This window comes from Talaromyces atroroseus, assembly GCF_001907595.1.
Source record: "Talaromyces atroroseus strain IBT 11181 chromosome Unknown scaffold_22, whole genome shotgun sequence".
Classification (NCBI taxonomy): Eukaryota; Fungi; Ascomycota; class Eurotiomycetes; order Eurotiales; family Trichocomaceae; genus Talaromyces; species Talaromyces atroroseus.
The window spans coordinates 62491-80859 of record NW_017971454.1 but is presented as its reverse complement, the minus strand read 5'-3'; the positions used below and the strand labels follow the sequence as shown (position 1 = coordinate 80859).

Here is an 18369-nt window from a genome sequence, read left to right as displayed (position 1 = left end):
TAAGCTCGCTAGCATATCTTTCTATAGCTATGAGATACGGGTCTCGTTACGACGATAGGATAATGAGATTCTATATGCCCGATTGCGATCCGACCCGATCCCCGTTACGGGATAACTATTATCCGTGTGCTAACCACGCATGAGGATCAACTACGGCTCATCCCTTTAGTTCTTAAGAGTGAGTCACAATATTCAATACCATTGATATTTCTGGCCCATCAGCTTGTCGGAATAGCTGTCCTCCTTGCGTCTTGCGACCTAATACAAGTAAACCGACGGGAGGAGACTCTCATACTGCACGAGGCTCGGGTGGAAATAAATTTCTTGCAACAAGGCCAAAGACTCAAAAGACGTGGCTATGCGGGGTGGCGTGCTTCCATCCGAGGGGCTTCAGCCTGGGCTAAAACTCCCTCCCGAGATTCTACACAACATTCTATATTATGTTGAATTTGAAGATTTGAAACATTGCCGCCTTGTCTGTAGAGCGTGGTACCCTGAAACAACACGGTCTCTGTTTTCCACATTCGTTTGCCATAGCCAAGCTACGAATGTTGAAAATTGGCTTGCTAGCGGCCTCTGGCACAACGTAAACGAAATTCAGGCTGATTGGTCAACTGAAGGAGATGATGACGACCTGCTGGAGAAACTCAAATCCGCCCTAGCAGGGACACAAAGTATCTTTATCAAACACACCTACTTGAGATGCCAGTGCTGCCCACGGCTGAAACCCTCTGGCATATGGGAACCTGAGAAGAGTACTCTCTGGGCTGTTCTAGTTGCGGTGTCACTAAATCCCGTGATTCGACTTCGAAAACTTAGCCTAGCCTCAAATATCCTTCTAGACACGGCATATGGAGGGTTTTTGCCAGAGCTCCAATCTCTTCTTTTTGACAAGCTGTTGCGATTAGAAGAACTCGTTGTCCATGCACCTAATGGGGACGAATTACCTGAATTCCTTTCGCGTTGCGCAAACCTCCATAAATTATGTCTGACGGTTGACTCTTTCGAGTGCCTTGATGAAATCCGGTTACCATATCTTCGAGAATTGCGAGTTCGAACCCGCAGCTTTGATCGTTTTTTTGGGAAGTTCCTTGAACGTCATACGACCCTCCAGTACCTTGTGGTGTCGATTATATATTGGAGAGACAGAATTGAAGTAGTGGCTGAAGAGTATGGCAAGAGATACAGGCACTGTGGCTTTTTTAATTCGAAGACAGATCCCTGGAAATATGTGCTACCGTCAGCGTAGAATTAGCCGGTCTTACTGGATTCATCAATATTTTCCTGCTTCCTGAACAATTTGAAATTCAACTTGGCGATACAGTATTGCATAGATTTGAGCTTGAGGAAGATCTGAATTATGCCGCCACATCGTTAACTAGTTAATATCTTTGCTTACAACTTCCATGAAGATGAAAGGTACCAAGGTACCCAAGCCAGTCGGCGATACATGTAATTTACGGGCGTATCAAATATGCGAATGCGCAATACTTCAAGAAGAAAATTACACGAGCTAGAATTGTTCCGGATCCAGCCGTATATGGACTTGTAATCATTAGCGCTGTTTTAGAGGAAAGAGCACAGAGTGCGAGCTGTTACTCTAAAGGTGCAAACTACTGTAACTTCTACAGTAGCCGGTTTTGTCTCAATTGCACTGGCACTATCGGTGCTCTTAGACCCTAAATTTGCCGAATCCGGTGTCTCCATCTTCCACGTATGTAGTTCTCTCAGTTCAAGTCAACTATTGCTAACGAACGAAGTTCAATTTCTCGCGTCTCCTCGCTACCTAACTTCACTATGAGCGAGAGCTGGAGTTATTGTCGATCCCGGAGGCTTCTTCCGGTGACATCCCGCCGATAATCGCCACCGCAGTGGAAGGTGCTACGTCTGATATCCAAGCTGCACCGACTGTTATCAGCTCCGCTGTACTGTACAGGCTGTCGCAACAGATGCTGCGACAGCCGTACAATCAGGTCTGAGTACGGTGATACCACAGAATATGTCTATCGGACTCAGCAAAGTCTGTTTCGAGTAGCAAAATAACTCAACCCGGGACTCCTGTAGACCATGATTCACGTTTACATCGTCAGCATAGAGCAACCACGCTAGAGGTGTAGTCCACTCCCCGTCTTCTGCATTAAAGTTTGCTCCATGTTCAACGAGCAGTTTGGCAGCCCCGAACTGGCTGTGTTGAGCTGCCCACGACAGTGGTGTTCGGCCGTGCAAGTCCGTTTTATCCACCTTCGCCCCGCGCTCTATGAGTAGCTTCATGATATCTATATAACCGTGCATGGCGGCGTATGACAACGGTGGCTTCCGGTGTGGCAGATCTTTGTAGTAACGAGAATTTGCATCTGCGCCGTTGTCCAGCTGCTTTCGAACATCGCGGTAAATGCCCTTCTCAATACCTTCAATGAGGTTGTCATGCTTCTGCTTTTTGAACATGATGCTCCAGATTCCTTGTAGACTAGGGGGCAAAAGCTACAGGTAGTATTCGCTAATCTAGAGGAATGGAAAAGTGGTATTTATTTCTCAGTCTTCCGATTCGTTTGGTTAGCTATGGAAAGTTGCAGGAACTTATTTGACCTTAATTCAGTCAGCGGTTACAAGTAATATATTGAGAGCCAAGACAGTCGGTGATCCATCTACTTGAACAAGTGGAGTGATTTGGATTATGACGGCTGACGATCTACTCCGGGTGAAATGGTGGTAATCTACCCGCAACATTCGATCCAATTCGGGATGACACGAGTCCGATCAACCCTCCGTGGCAGCAATCCGGAAGCAGTTGTTGACAGTGTGAATTGATATTGCTGCAGTTGTTCCAAGTTTGGAAGAAGTTCCCCACTGAAAGACCGGCTGCGCAATGTGGTCATGATACCGACAAAAGGAAGTAACCCTAAACTTAATGCTGAAACGTCGACCTCTCCAGACTCAACCAAGGAGCACGTTCTTATTTCCGTTGCCTATTGATGAGGGTACAACCGATCCCTGTTATAAGTTCTTTCCCTGGTGGAGCCTTTTCCCTTGATCTTAAAAGTGTGGGCTCCGTGCATATGAATTGTTTTGTTCTCCTCCTGCCAAAGTCTCAAGCGTCGAATCGATACCCATCATGAATCTTCCACCCAGCTTCAATGTGCTCATGATGTGCAGCGTTCTTATTCTCACTGAAAGCATCAATGCTTATGATCAGGTTCGCACGTCACAATCTACTGCTGGATCGATACTGACCGATAAAATTAGGTGTACGGACCGATAAGGTTCTACGCTTGGGATCAGCCGCATTGCAAGGGTAACTGTACAGTGGTCAATTTTGATGATGCACCGCTATACTACATGCCGAGAAACGTCTCCAATTCTTTTGTCGCGCACAGTTTTCGTTTGGATGGGCGTGGGCTTGCTGGGAAGGAGCAGCTTGACCTGTCTGTAGCCCTCAACGAGAGCTATAGTACAGGTTTAGACCGATCCACTGCGGAAAGCTCATATTGCACGCATTTCCTACGATCTTATACCGGTCTCAATGGTAGCATGGACTGCCATGATGTCCCGCCTTTCACTTGTCAGCGACTATGGATTAACAGAGGTCTGCCTGATGTGTCTCTACTTCCTTCCGACAGGTCGACAATGGTAACAGATTTCACCTGTCAGACGATTCCACTGTTACCGAACAGCGCTTGGCCAACAGGGTTCTCATCTAGCAAGCTCACCGCCAGCACTTCTAGATCTACACCAGCGCTACCCAGCACTATTGCAACCAACACATCTCCAACCGCATCATCAAGTGATCTATCCACTATGACTACGACATATTTGGCTCCTACAGTAACCGGACATGTACTTGTTGTTGTTAGCCCAAAAACGACATACACAACAACTTATTTCTAGTCATTGGGACGGTACTATACAAGTGTTCTAGTGGCTCTCACACGTTCGGACTTCAATTGCATAGTACCGCTCGTCGTCCTTTCACAGTATAGGCATGGTTCATTTGATACCTGAGATAGCAACGTTAGACGGACTACCCCAATATCACGTTTGGCAAAGTCACGATACATGTATCTTGGGATAATCAGAGAAGGTTTTCTTATTATTAGATTGGTCGATGAATACTTTGGAGAAATGAACTGTGATAATATACTGGATCAGGTGACATTACATGGACAGGGCAGTTCCTGAAATACATGCATTGATTTCACCATGCACGTAGGGCGGAGAAGACAATCTGGCAGCCGTTGATTGCCTTGCAGAGACTCCAGATACGCCTATCAGGCTTAATTTAAACGCCTTTTATTGACATACAAAACTGGTAGAAGCGTGTATGTATTTCGCAATCAACCATATAATTGACTGCTCCATGTCCAGATAACTGCTTATGCTGATAAGGATATTTTCGTCTTGCCTTCCTCTTATTATCCAGTATCCCTTTATATCTCTCAACACGATAACAATGATTTCATTCCTTCGAAGATGAATCCTATAGCAAAGAAAAAGAACAGAGAAAAAATAGGTTGAAAAAGGAATTCAGGTAAACTAAGGAAGAAAATGAAAAGCGCCTGTGCATGAGGAAATCAACCAGTAAACAACGACAGATAACAGGCCATATCTAAGTCAAGGAGTGAAACTTCCTCCTTTCAGTCAGTCGAAGACTATCTGTATCCTTATCCTTATCGACGTGGCTTCCGGAGCTTGACCAATCGTTGCGCACCACGTTAAGTCTCTCCTTCAATTCGTCTAGTGTAATAGAGACCTGATCCGGTAGCTCTGACCCAGGTTCGCTCTTGACATAATTTATGACTAAATCAAGAGCATGTCGCGCTTCGTCCTTTGTAATAGGGGGCAAGTGTGGTGGCTGCATCGTATTTCCGATCGAGCTTAGGTCTGCATTGCTTTCATGATATCTCACTGAACCCTTGCTGCTGACATCGCAGGTATCAGTCAGGTTTCCCTCTTCCAATTTCTCGTCCAAGGGTGAGTTAAGCACTGTATCGGAGAATGGTCCATTCGTGGAATGCTTTGAATAGGTGCTACTGTATATTTCGCCTCCGAACGTCTGGTTTAGGAGCCCACCGGTAGCAGAGCTGATTAAAGAATGACGCGAATGCGCAGTTGGAACATATGGACTTTCCGAAACCAGAGGTGATGCCGCACTAGTCCTGCCGGCGGACGGCGATGGGATTGGATCTAGTGTACTTGAATGATCATGTTTGGCGAAATCCCCAGAAATATTGAAGGCGCTGTCGCCAATTTCATTCTTCATTCCTTGTCTCAGAGAGGGCGAAAGACATAGGGGAGGCCCAGTAGGTAGAATAGGAGGCGTACTTTCTCCATCACTGACAACTGTATCGGCGGAGTTCTCTAGAGAACTACATATAATTGGGTTTTCATTGAAGAACTTATCCAACCAGCCTTCAGTGAGGATCTTGAGTTTTTGATCTTGGGTAGCGCAGTTCTTAGCAAACAATTTTGCTTTCTCCTCGATATCATTGCGAGTCAATACACGTCCCTGGCGCTTACTCTTCTGAACCCAGTTAGCGAGGGCTTTCTCGATTTTAGACTCTTTGTGTTTGCCTCGCTTGATGGGTGATTGAGTTCCATCAGGCATGCTTAGATACTTTTCCTTTTGCCGGAGTATCTTGGACACGGTGCTGATAGATGATTAGCATAAATGTATATTGATAAGTAGATGTTTACACTACCTCCTTTCCACCCCGAATAAATCTATAGGATTATATCAGTAATTTCGACTTTACGGTCAATTTATCGAGTGAACAGCATAAACTTACCTGCAATCTCCACCTGTTTCGCCGACTTGTTCTCTTCCTGGTACAAGCAAATCTGACGACGAACCTCATCCGTCAAAATCTTGCGAGGTGTCGGCGCAGACGGAGTCGTATGCAAAGATTGACTGGGCATTAACTGGGGGTCTAACAAGCCCGAGGGAGCCATGGGCCATGAAGTCGCGGGGAAGTAATGATGGGTGGTGAAATGTGGTAACGGAATATGGCTATCTAGCGGCTGGTATGTCACCCATAGAGAACTTTCATAATTACTCTCTGGGCCGTTAGGTACACCCGCTATGAGATGTTCAGGAAGACCATCCATGATCGATTTCTATGGGCAGGTCAAACGAGACTTGACTCCAGATCCGGTCTAGGAAGCGAAGTTATCGGATGCCTGAAGTATTGGGAAATGGGCGAGGTGTGGTACGGATTATATGAAACCGGATGCTTGGGATCATGCAGCTACACTTGACCGGTTAGGGAAGCAGATCCATAACCAAGGGACATCTAGGCTACTCCACCAAACATAGTCTTGTAATTATTCCGTGCTTTGACTGATCGATCTTTGTTTGCGGTACGCGGTCCCTGACTCACGTGGTACACCGAAGACCACTTGGGAATCCACTTTTTGGGTAAGTCGATGTCAGAAGACCAGGCATGATCAGCTAGTTCGTCTCAAGAAAGGGGCGAAGGCTCTTCGAAATCGACCGCAAAATTTCGAGACGCCTTGCCAGCTTGACACTAATCTTAGATATCCGTATCTTTAGTCGTATTCGACCACAAGGGAAATTCTTTAGCATCCCCTACATCGTACATGAAACTACGAGAATCCTATAGCTGCATTCCGCTACTGAAAGACGGAATAAACGAGGTAGTGAACAACGAGCGCAAAGCTAAAATATCTTAGAAGGTATTAGGGTGGTACTGGACGACGCAAAACCAAAAATTGAAACAGCCCCAATCACAAGGGAAAAGTCCACAAACCCCTGCGGTGCCATGAAAACTCCAAGGGGAAAATGCAATCCCAGCTCGTGTGGCTGGCCTGGTCGTGCGAGTGGACGCTGCCTCATTCGCCTGATCAATATTTACACGCGGCTAGTGCGCAAGCTAGGCAGCCGGTTTAGCTGAATAATAGGGCATGTCGTCAGGTGAAGCTGCGAAAACGAGTCTCCACCTCTTCGAGCCTATACACTTTCCCCATGCAGGTGGAGACGAAACCAGGCTGATTATCGTCCAATTCGACCGCGGTCGTACAATCAGGGGCTTTGATTGTTGCCCGTCTCTTCCTATTCAACCCAAATTGGTATCCAAGTAAGTATGGATCAGTTGTGGTCCTCCTAGGAACCGCCGCACGGAAAGGCTGTAACCATTCAACGCATGAAAGAGCCGAACAGAGGATTCAAGCTATCTAGCCAGTGTCGAGCTACCATTTGTTCCGTATACGTATTGAACTCCAGCATCTATCACCATTTTCCGCCCCTGGTCTATCGAGTAGCACATCTCGTTTCTTACAAATGTTCCTCGAATTTCAATGTAATCCTTGATCTATGTTACATCTACTAGTCCATACGGTGCGATATAGTCGTGAAGCATGGTATTCGGAAGACAGGATCCCCATAATTCCAGGTTACATGGTCACTCACACGGACCGAAGAGGCCTTACTTGATTCATCGTCCATGATCACGAAATTGTTGTTAGATCCTTGCATCATAGTGAGAACAGATTTTGAAGATGCAATTTTCCTCCATCAGCATGGTCGCTGCCCCAACTTGACCATCCTGTGGCCCAAAATTCAAATCGGCTAGATGAGTTGATGGTCTCAAATATCGGAAAATCTAGTGGAGCTGATAGTATTAGCGTTCTCACCAATAGATGAAGACAATGAAGCGCCTAGGGGGCATTCTCAGCGATACTAAATACGCCACTTAGAAATGATTGACCAATGATTGCTATCATAATATTACGTAAAGGAGGTAATCAGAACAGAGCTCAAAGTTCGAGGGGGTGGGACAACGGATTTGATATGTAGCCATTCATAGATGGTGGAAAGCAAGACGTCTGTGGATCCTCCGACACAATTGAATCGCAACAAGGATAGATTGGCTGTCGGCTATAACCAATTGATGGCCATATAGGATAGCCTGGGAACAACCAGACAGCTTGATCCGGTACAACAAAGGATGGTATAAAGGATGCGGGCAACGACCTAGTCTCCACTACCGGTTTCAGATCTTTGTCATGCGACATGACTCCTGGTGATTGTTTCTTGCAGTTTGCCGGAACAATATCCTGATCCTGTAGATGGAGAATGTTCCACAATCTGTCGAATTGCTTCCAAGCCTTCTTGGGTTCCAGCTCTTGTAAAAGATTATAGAGCTCCGTGATTGTGACGTTGCATGGTTTCTCCAGGACGATACGAATAAGCAGCTTCTGTATATCTGGGAATTGTTAGTCTACGCTACTTTCCTTGTCAGCATCACTTTACCTGAATTTGATAAATTTTTGACGTCCTGGGACCACCATTCGTTACTATGCGATGGAGACTTGTTTTTGAGAAATGCAATGTAGCTTTCGGTCAAACGGTGGCAGTACAGTGGACTTGTGCCAATGAGGTAGTTCATGTAAAACGGGATCTGCTCAGCATTGGGACGTAGACGCCGAAATCGCCGTTCAGCCATCATAATCAACAGCTACAGACGGAGAGAATGCATGTACAATCCCTGCAGGTATTTCCGCAAGCTTTATATCCTTGCATGTTAAGTGAATATCACGTGCCAACCCACGATCCATCCGCCAGCCCATGTGGCGCCAGGCAGTCGGTAGCGCGTGATAATTCAGAAGACATGATCTCTACAATTCAAGGTTACATACGGACTACACGGGCTGTAATAGAGTTATCTTCGGTTGAACCACAGCCCTTATCAGCGACTACATTACCTGTAAGAACTGAATTCTGAGGGACCCACGTCCTTGAATAGCACTCAACAAAACATATGTCTCTGCGATACACCCATATTTGAGAACATGAGACCTACAAGACAACAAACCCAGAGACTTGTAATACATGTCTGCAGATACTATGATGCAGGGCTTTTGCGCGCACACCTAGTATATGAAACTTGTGTTCCAGACTTATGGTACCGTATCATCATCGTCCAGTAGTTGGTCTGTGGCAAGAACATCTTTTAGAGTCACGTTGGACTGATCGGCAGCTAGCAATCCTTCTGCAAAGGCCGTAAATCTACGTCGTTCGAGGCCCCGGTTATCTCGCATAGAGACGCCTCTTGTGCAGAAATTTTATCGAAAAGCCTATATTTTCAAACAGAGTTGCAAGTCTCAGCGCCACATCAAGCTGCATACCTCGCTTTTGCGACGCCCTTCGAAGTTTCTTTCCGATTGTGTGGCTTTGCTCCAGACACTCGATATAGCCTCCTGGCTTAAGCATGCGGTATACATGCTTCAAGAGCACACTCCAATTCCGAACACAGCTAATGAGTGACTCATCTAAAGACTCGAGGTCTTAAATAGGCTTTCATATCTTACCCATCGACGAACAAAAGCAAAGTCTGGTCTAGGCGACTGTATCCCTAGCCCCGTGTCTCTTCCGATGGCTTACCTGCAACTCATCGACGGTGCTGAGTCTTTGGAGACGTTAGCGAGAATAGTCAGGGTCAAGTGAAGTATATGAACGATTGCCTAGTATGCCAAAGTACTGGATATAGACAACGAAGTCCCCCCTTAGAACGCATTCAGTTCGTAATCCTACGTCCTCTTTTCTGTGCCCTCTGACATGATATAATATGATTCGATGCTTTCATTTTTTCTCCAAACTAATTCTTGAATCCGCTCGCTACTTGGTAGCATTATTAGTGAAGAAGCGCTTGGCCTTAGTGCAGAGAGCCAGCATCTATCTAATATGAGCGATCGGTGACATTTGAACGGACGGCTTCTGCAAATGGGCATTTTCACTCTGAATGTATGCGGCGGCGATAGCGCGCCCTGCTCGAAGACTTTGACAATCAATCAGCAAATATATGACTTAGCTAGACTGGATAGTGAGATACTTGCGTCGGAGAAGGACCTGCCGCAATTTTCATACTCGCACACATAAGGTCTCTCACCAGTATGAGTCCTCGAGTGGACTGTAAGAGCATTACTCTGAACGAAGCTCTTGTCGCAAGCAGGCACCGTGCAACGATATCGGCGGTCTTGCTTGTGGCAACGGTAGTGTCTATCCAAATCGTGTTTGCGTCGAAACAACTGGTTAATGCTGGTATAACTATACTATGTCCACTAGAAAACGTTGAACATGGGTTGTATCTACCTTTCCACAGTCGTTCCAGCAACACTTATAACGCCGTTTTTCTGCCATTGTATCATTTGGATAGCCACACTTTGTAGCAGAATCGGGTGAAGGATGTGAGAAGGGCAAAACAGAATCGATATCAGAAACTGTTCCACGGGTCGAAGCTGAAGGGCTGGAAATAGAGCATGTCCCAGAAGATTCTGATAAAAGTTCCGGACCTTTGGAAGAATTCTGGATGCGCTGCTTTTGAAGATACTCCAACCCTCGTAATAGCGAAACAAATTTCTTCAATGGTTCTATGGATTTGAGTTGGTGCTTAAGCGCCAGTATCGCCTTCAACGCCAGTATCGCCTTCGGCCCATATGACTGGACTTGGCAGTGAAACACTGCTTCCAACTGAGACACAGCCGATATAATAGAGTGCTCGAAAGCGTTTGGTGACCACTGTATCCTCGTTTGGATAATTTCCAGATCATGCGCGAGCTCTGGTGGCTGATTATTAAAAGATGTGATGCTCAGCAGTTGATGGAGTGCCTTGAAACTTGTTGGAGTCATTTGACATGTGTGAAAAGCGTGAACGAGAAGAATAAGATCCCCTTCAACCCCGGCTGTCAAAAGCCATGGCGGACACAGAGCAGCTAATGCATACAGTGACAGGAGCCACTGCGTTGGTAAAAATCTCTCAGTAGTTTTAAGAGAAATCAAGATATTTCGAACATATATGGTGTTACATGAAGCAAGGTGCTGTCGAAATTGGGCAAGATCCGTTGGAATTTGTGGGAGGCATGTAAACCAAGCAGTATGCTTTTCAGTCCTAAATGATCGTAAGACACGAAACTGTCAAGAAGAGCAAGGATCGTGTAACTTACCATTGCAACACTCCATGCGCAGCCTCTAGCTGGCGTGGATGCCATGTGCCGCTCATTTCGAAAGTCCTGCCAAGTGATATTGGAATAGTCTGGTTGGTAGGAACAATATCAGCCATAAGACTGTGAAGTACGATGCAAAATCTCTCGAACCTCCCTAAAGACAGAGGCCTTCTCGATATTTCAAAATCCATAATATGGAGATTGCCGATCATAGGGTGCCATGGGTTCTCTTCCAATAGTTGCTGTGTCAATATACGCGTTGTCATCAGCAGTGGCAGAGTAAAATCTAAGCGACTGATGCGGCATTGGAGCATCGACATCTGCGCATCAAGGAGGTTCAACAGGTGTGACTGAGACTTTGGCAACAATAGACGGAGCATACGGAATAAGGTAGCATATGTCTGTCGGTTTAAGTTACCGTTATGTGTTGCTCCAAGCCAGAGTGTCAAATCTTGCTGTGTCTCCTGTATATCCTTCAAAGCGGAGGGAAGATAGAATGGACATAGTGCTGCAAGTTCGCAAAGCAGCAAAGTATTGTACCCCGCCTTGGAGTAATCAACGATGTGTAGCAGCAGATCCTGTCGCGCCTTGGAAGCTGAGGACAACAGGAATTGTTTATACTGTTCCAGCGATAGGATAGTTCGATCAAAGTAAGATTTCCGACACCTGTAACAGTGTTAGAAACGGCCATCAAAAATGGGAAGATAACGTACTCAATGTATAAATTGTATCCTGCGATAATTCCTTCCATGTTGATCCGGACGGCTGATGTATGGTACTTCCTAGTTTAGTGCACGCTGTATTGTGGTAATTCCCGGAGAAGACATACTCTCGCAGAGCCGGGGATGGGCTTCATTAAATGACCAACTGTCTCAACTGCGCCTGCAGGGATCTATTCAGTCTTTTCCGGTAATGGAAATTCTCGGCTTGCACAAAGCCTACTTGGTTCTACTACAGTGCATGACTAGTATTCGCTCGGACATAGTGTGAACAGGCAATTGTTATTGAACCTGACACCCCCTAAGTAGCGATAGACTGATTGCCATATGCGCAGCCCAATACTCGTCGGTATCCGTGGTTCTAGATGCTAGTGCATTTAAAGTCAAAAATCTCCCAGGTTTTGTTTCACATGTATGCTTATCTCCGCGAAAGACAAATAATAACTAATGTACATATTGGTAATACAAATTCCATGTTTTCCCATCTTCTATGCAGATTTCGACATGGAGATTTGCCCAGACACCCAATATCTGAAACTCGACTGGCATCACGGATTCTGGTCGTTCAAAACCAAGATAAACCATTTGCATGAGTCCTCATATGCGCTTTCTGAATATAACTCCGATTGAACCGCTGATAGCAGGCAGGCACTGAGCAATAGTGTGGGCGCTCGTTCGTACGGGTAGTGTTGTTCCAAGGTAAAATTGGGTTCAAAACACTGGTCAATGTCAGTGAAAATAACCTCTTCGTAGAGGGTGGGGGTTTATCTACCTTCCCTCTTATAGTGCGAAAGTCGCGATTCTGCCGTTGTGGATGTTTGCCCACATGAGTCGATGCGGGTCATGCTGTCACAAGTTGAGACCGAAAAATCCGTAGACGGCAGACTTTGACGAAGGTTCTTGGTTCTCTGAAGAATTGCTGATCGTGTGTAGATCAAAACGCACACGCTCCAATACCGGGCGAGGGAGTGGTTGCATCTTTGACGAAGGTGGTTCCGACGTTGAGATCCGATCCTGGTTGTATTCCTGATAGCTGCGCTTCGAGGCCCCTTGCCCTAATTGCGAAACATCTGAAGACCGATATTGCGAATGCCTCGCTTGACCGACAGAGTTGAGATTTATCGGTCGAGAAGCATCGTGCGTCGCCGCACTTGTTGATCCCGCGGTCGGTTTGCTTCCCTGTATGGGCTTTTGTGCAGACACCCACCGTCTAAAACTTAGCCAGTATTATGAATGTTGGGTGTTCCGGACTTACAGTACAAGTACTAAAATCTCATTAGCACATCATACATGTTCCTCATTCAGCATTCATACCTTAGCATCAGCTTGTATCTGGGCAGCCTTTTCAGGTTCTCATTCCTCAGTCAAATGTGAACTCTCTGAGGAGTACCCAGCGTTGTCATTCGATAACTGCGACATGGCGGTTAATCAGCCCGGGTTGGGGACGATTCTGTTTGCACAAGGCTGCTTCGGATGCAAGACGGTAATGTTCTAGGTCCATTTTTCAAAGATATAATCTCACCAATCGGATCTTCCACAAGATCTCCTAATCGGTAGGAGCCCCCTCTTTTGGAAAATGCTCCTGGATCAAAATATAACTTACGGTCTCCACGAGTGGCGCGATCGCCGAGTATTTCTAAGTGGAGGATTCTATCTTCTGATTCAATTCACTGACAAGGTTTGTTGTTCTATTGGCAACGAGAGTTGGTCATTGGATCCTCAACTGGATCCGTACCAGACAATGAAACGTCGCCTTCAGTTCTCAATTTCCGTCCTAACTTTTCAGTTGACAGTGGAGGCGGAGTCATTCCTTGATTCCTATTCAAAGTAAATGCAATTGCACTATTATTTTGCCAAGTACTCCTATACTGCTAGTATACTTGACGAGGCAACGTAACGCAAGAAAGTGTGGTCTCGATTAGCTTTTGGTGGATATATTTCTCAAAAACATATCCACTCATTGCTAGTACAGCCAATCATATATGCAGTGTTACACGACCCACATAGAGGATGAATCCGAGCGCCGACCCGCGCGCATTTCACAACTTCATTCTATAACTCACAGATGACCATGGACAGCCGAGATGTACAGATCACACACGCGATTGATTTTATTTACAATTGCACTGAGGATGAAATCCATCGTCATGGCGAACAGATGAATCTACTAGTCAGTCGTATTGGCGCTGTCCGTAGCCTACCAAACAGGACAGACAAATCGCAACCGCTCATCGCCGCTCATCAATTCCTAGCCAAGGTGCAGTCATCATTGGACGCCACATACGATATGCAGGATTGCAACATCGTCGAGTTCGTCATCATCGCAATGCGTAGAAAGACTCTCTCCACGAATGAGAACGCGAGCCTTGCGTTTTGTTCTCTCGGCCGCGGAAGTAACGAAATCGACCGCCAATTACACGTCCAATGTGCACTTTATCACGCAATTGCTTGCTATGGAACAGATGACCCTCTTACAAGATCGTCAAACCGCGAAGAGTTCTATTTAGGCAAGATACCCGCATACTGCGATAAAGTCAATGCGGAGCTCGCTGTAATGAGACGTTGTATTAGAACGGGGTCAAAACTTGAGTACTTGCGACGAGCCGCTGGTGGACCGGGACTTCTGACGGTGCTTGCTCGAGTGGTTACGTCTTTGAATTTGGTTCCGTGGCCGGTACTGCAGAAAGTGGCTATGCTAATGGAGGAGTATCCGCTCATACTGGCGGCGAGTCATGATTTCAAGGATCAATCGTCAAACTTAAATGCCGCATACTAGTAAGTCTGCTTGATTGGTGGAAGCTCTCGCCGCATTTAACTAACAATACAAAACCCAGCGCGTGTTTATCTTGACCATTTCCACCAGAACCGGCGCATAAAGGGGGAGACATCATCTTCCTGATCTGCCGATGCAGCCGACATATCCGGACCGCCTGTGGAGTAAAGTTGACAAACAAACATCAATTCGTTTTCGATCGGCCAGGCAATTTTACTTTGATGTGGAAGGAGTAAGAGGTTGTCGAGCGTGGTGCCATATTTTTTCGGCAATAACTCAATCTGTTCCTGAACTTCCTGCACTGTGGTGCGTGGATCGATGTCATATATTTGAAGATGCTGGGTTTCCTTTTGGACGGATCGGACCAAGACAGCTGCATCGTCGTAGCCAGATGGACATATCAGATAGGGCCGTGGTGGAGATCTTTTATGGTCAGGCACCTGAGGAATGTAGCGGACGAGCTTTATGGGTCCGCGCATCCGGTGGCCGAGTAACTCCGTTTCGTTTTCACGAGCCTATGATCTCTTAGTGTCACACTGACTCTGCAAATATTACAACGCTTACCCCTTCTTGAAGAAATTTCTCCAGTAATCTGAACTCCTTCGAATCCCATTCCGGCTCGACCCACTTGAAACCACCGTAGTCAATCACTCTAGAACCACCTAGTAACTCCTGTACCTTATCACATAGGTCATCAGAAGGCGGTTTTCGATACACGAATTTGATTTTCGAGATGAGGTCGTCCATGATTTCGTCACCTTGTCCATAATCCTGGAGGAAGTCATCGAATATGCTGTCGCCGGATTCTTCCATTTTGTGCGGGGTCGATCATGTGATTGGCATTAGATAATCTAACATTGGACTAGTTAACTAACTTGTATCAACGGGGGAACGCATTCCTATATACAGAAATCTCAATTAGATATACTAAGTAATGATTGCAGGAAGATCAGGATAGATGAGAATGAACAGAATTCAGACAGGTTTCCTTGGTTTTACCCGATCGTGCTCACGTACATTGATATCATCTCACTATTTTTAATCTTGATACTGCCTTGATCAATCGCCTCATTGCTACCTCCAAAAGTCAGAAATATCTAGTCAGATGCAGAAGACTACTGGCGTTCGAAAGAGTATACATGTTGGAATAAGACTCCGTTTATTGGACTGGGTCTAGATCCAGTAGAGCAAGTAGTCAACATATTCTACCAATGAGGATATGTGAAGGAGTAAGCGGTTGCATGCGCTCGGCTTATCTAGATAGTAGCATAAGCTAGGAGTACATGTACTTGAGAAATCGTATCGCACAGACAACAAGCAAAGAATTGGTAGAACAGTCTGGACGTGCCTAGATTTGCATAGGGTTGTTTCCGTCTGGGACCCAATCGCTTCCTCGATCTCAACATTAGAGGCGTGCATATGGACAAATCGTTCTCGAGTCAATGCGTCGATGATTCGCTTTCGATAGTATGCGGTGTTCACTGTGATCGTCATCACCAAATATTGACGAAGATGAGTGGACTCTGATCCCATTTTCAAGACTTGTCATGCTCTGCGAGTCCTGTTGGGCTTGTGTATCATTGAGTGGATTTACGTTGGTTGCCGTCGGCTCCCCCAAAGCTGGCCCTGTCACGCAATCACGATTGAGCACCGGATCCACAGAGACGCTCGTATTCAGTGTTGATAGAATGTTGCCATTAGCTCTAGCCAGAGTTGCCGATGTTCCGGTCTTGAAAACCAGGGAAAGCAACATTCTCCATATTCGTTCCCAAAATGTCTCCCTGTTTTCTATAGGTCCAGACTATATATTTTTCTATTACTGATATGCTCTAATTTCGGAAATAAGAAAGATCAGCCTGTTCTGCAGCAAATATCTCCATCTCCATATTGCGTAATCATGTCACAAACGAATTTAGACCCCTGATATTCTTTTTTCAGTCTCTCATATTAGCATATTAGCGTGGGATCAATGTGACTTTAAGAAAGGTGATGATATAAAAGGGCTGCTTAAATATGGTTTAATTACAGAATGCCCTTTTTTTGTAATTAGACGGGTATCATACAACACGCGCAGTGAATAACAACTTACTCAACTTGCTCTACAGCCTGTGTCAGGGAAGGCGCAGTGAGGCTGGACTGAGAGGTCTTGGCTCCATAGTCTGAGAACGCGACGCCAGTCTTAACAAGCCGACCTTGTAAGTAGCGTATATATTGCATTAGGTTGGTATTGGTCTCAGAAGTATTAAGCGCCGCCTTTGATAGATCCATAAATCGCCGTTTCCAGAGCTGGATTTCCACTCTTTATATCATACCGTCAGTCAATCAGACTTCACACATAGCCGCATCCTGAAATCTTGAACCCACTGAAGCGTTTCTATCTCTGTTCTTTCAACCACTCGCTTAGCGACAAAACCAGATGTTGTGTTGTCATCTGTTGTCTGACCAATATATTCGATAGGTATCTCTTTGTTGGACTGGGTCATGGTGTTAGATCTGTCGTCATGCGCCGCCACAAGTTCTCACAGCGATTTGAGTCGTACTGACACACATGTACCTAGAATCAATTGGTAAATCAGGGAATGGAAGAAGCTAAATAGGAGATGTTTCCGGCATCTAATACTGACAGTTATGTAAGCGGAGACTAGTAGTACATGGAAAATCGGATCACGCAGAGAAGCAGGATGCACCAGCAAATGATTTTCAGAATAATCCAAACAGGCCTAGACTTGTAAGGTGTCGTTTGATTCCAGGGCAAGATCGCTTTCTCGACATCGAAATTAGAGGCGTACATATGAACTGGTTGTTCGGTCCATGCGTTGACAAACGTGATGATGAATGATAGAATAGATCGCTTTCGAGGGTTCACTGCTAAGATTATCAGCAGATGTTGACCAAACCATTGATTTTTACATACGTGTTTCGCATTGGACAGAGTAAACTGGGCTCTTCAGCTTTCCCTTGCAGCTGGACACGGTGATATTGGTCTTGACTTGGATAGCTGCCATATTTCTGACAACTCAGATTTTGGATAGATCAATTTGGATTTGGACTGCATCATGCACCGTCCATACATGGCGTACGCATCCCTTTTATGTTTTGGTCAGGGTTATGCAATGACTACGACTCGGAGATTTGTCCCAAAGCGTCAAGTAGTAGTCTGGTCGCAATTACTTTAGTTCTCCTGACCTAAATGAGAAATAATCTAAGCGACCAATAGCAATTGAATTATGATCACCTAAAGCATAATTTTTGGCTAGAATTGTCCACGTAGTTACAGAAGATGTCTGTCCCAGGATTGCGTGAGTAGCGCCAATCCTAGTCTCGGGTCTCTGAGAGACGGATACTCCTTGTTGAGCCCCGCTAGGGTCTCTTGGTCGATATCGAAAAGGCGATACTAGCCACGTCCTAATGGCACTATTGGGTGAAGGTTGAATCCATGTTCTTGGAGCCAGGATGTCCCGCGTGTAAGACTTTCAGAAACCCAGGTCTTATTTCAATCCTAGTGCCGGTGACGGATATGCTGAGACTGCGGTTCCCAGACCCAATCCCAGCGTCGACTAAGCGAGATAAAAATAGCTTGGTTTGACCATCGGCTACCCGAAGACATAACAAAATAAAACATGGGTTAGAGCGTGCGAGGAGACTATCCCTAATATGATTTAGGATCTCGTTCTTCTATCTCTCCAACGCCATTCTCTTTCGTCAAGCGCGGCTCTAGCGTTCGCCAGAAGCACGTAATAGTCTCTCTCATCCACCGTATATGATATAGAACAATACTCCAGAATCAAGCTTTTCCCAGATTCGCGATGGTCTGGATTGGGTAACATAATCTCAATGATATCCAGGATTATCTGGCGAACGAGGATCATCATTGTCTAGACTCGAGTTACTACTAGCCTTCGTAGTCCTTGTAGAGTACCT

At 45.7% G+C, this 18369-nt stretch overlaps 8 protein-coding genes across 8 annotated transcripts; 2 read left to right on the top strand and 6 right to left on the bottom strand.

Annotated features, from left to right (window-relative positions):
• Positions 1-1914: 1914 nt before the first annotated feature.
• UA08_09447 (hypothetical protein) lies at positions 1915-2445 on the bottom strand (the record flags this gene model as incomplete). Its single annotated transcript, XM_020265373.1, has 1 exon — positions 1915-2445. One exon carries the CDS (start codon positions 2443-2445, stop codon positions 1915-1917), a length of 531 nt encoding a protein of 176 aa, XP_020115400.1.
• A 667-nt stretch (positions 2446-3112) lies between these two features.
• Positions 3113-3885, top strand: UA08_09446 (hypothetical protein; the record flags this gene model as incomplete). The annotated part of the gene is made up of 2 exons (XM_020265372.1): positions 3113-3193; positions 3244-3885. The coding sequence occupies 2 exons, from the start codon at positions 3113-3115 to the stop codon at positions 3883-3885; spliced, it is 723 nt and encodes a 240-aa protein (XP_020115399.1).
• A 718-nt stretch (positions 3886-4603) lies between these two features.
• UA08_09445 (hypothetical protein) lies at positions 4604-6102 on the bottom strand (the record flags this gene model as incomplete). Its single annotated transcript, XM_020265371.1, has 3 exons — positions 4604-5645; positions 5697-5718; positions 5784-6102. 3 exons carry the CDS (start codon positions 6100-6102, stop codon positions 4604-4606), a joined length of 1383 nt encoding a protein of 460 aa, XP_020115416.1.
• A 3702-nt stretch (positions 6103-9804) lies between these two features.
• Positions 9805-11707, bottom strand: UA08_09444 (hypothetical protein; the record flags this gene model as incomplete). Its single annotated transcript, XM_020265370.1, has 4 exons — positions 9805-10041; positions 10106-10901; positions 10957-11622; positions 11670-11707. The coding sequence occupies 4 exons, from the start codon at positions 11705-11707 to the stop codon at positions 9805-9807; spliced, it is 1737 nt and encodes a 578-aa protein (XP_020115417.1).
• Positions 11708-12524: 817 nt separating this feature from the next.
• Positions 12525-13094, bottom strand: UA08_09443 (hypothetical protein; the record flags this gene model as incomplete). Its single annotated transcript, XM_020265369.1, has 4 exons — positions 12525-12854; positions 12931-12940; positions 12990-13007; positions 13066-13094. The coding sequence occupies 4 exons, from the start codon at positions 13092-13094 to the stop codon at positions 12525-12527; spliced, it is 387 nt and encodes a 128-aa protein (XP_020115413.1).
• A 652-nt stretch (positions 13095-13746) lies between these two features.
• UA08_09442 (hypothetical protein) lies at positions 13747-14451 on the top strand (the record flags this gene model as incomplete). Its single annotated transcript, XM_020265367.1, has 1 exon — positions 13747-14451. The coding sequence occupies one exon, from the start codon at positions 13747-13749 to the stop codon at positions 14449-14451; it is 705 nt and encodes a 234-aa protein (XP_020115414.1).
• Positions 14452-14516: 65 nt separating this feature from the next.
• On the bottom strand, positions 14517-15261 carry UA08_09441 (hypothetical protein; the record flags this gene model as incomplete). Its single annotated transcript, XM_020265366.1, has 2 exons — positions 14517-14963; positions 15013-15261. 2 exons carry the CDS (start codon positions 15259-15261, stop codon positions 14517-14519), a joined length of 696 nt encoding a protein of 231 aa, XP_020115411.1.
• A 592-nt stretch (positions 15262-15853) lies between these two features.
• UA08_09440 (hypothetical protein) lies at positions 15854-16931 on the bottom strand (the record flags this gene model as incomplete). Its single annotated transcript, XM_020265365.1, has 3 exons — positions 15854-16229; positions 16538-16747; positions 16813-16931. 3 exons carry the CDS (start codon positions 16929-16931, stop codon positions 15854-15856), a joined length of 705 nt encoding a protein of 234 aa, XP_020115412.1.
• Positions 16932-18369: the final 1438 nt, after the last annotated feature.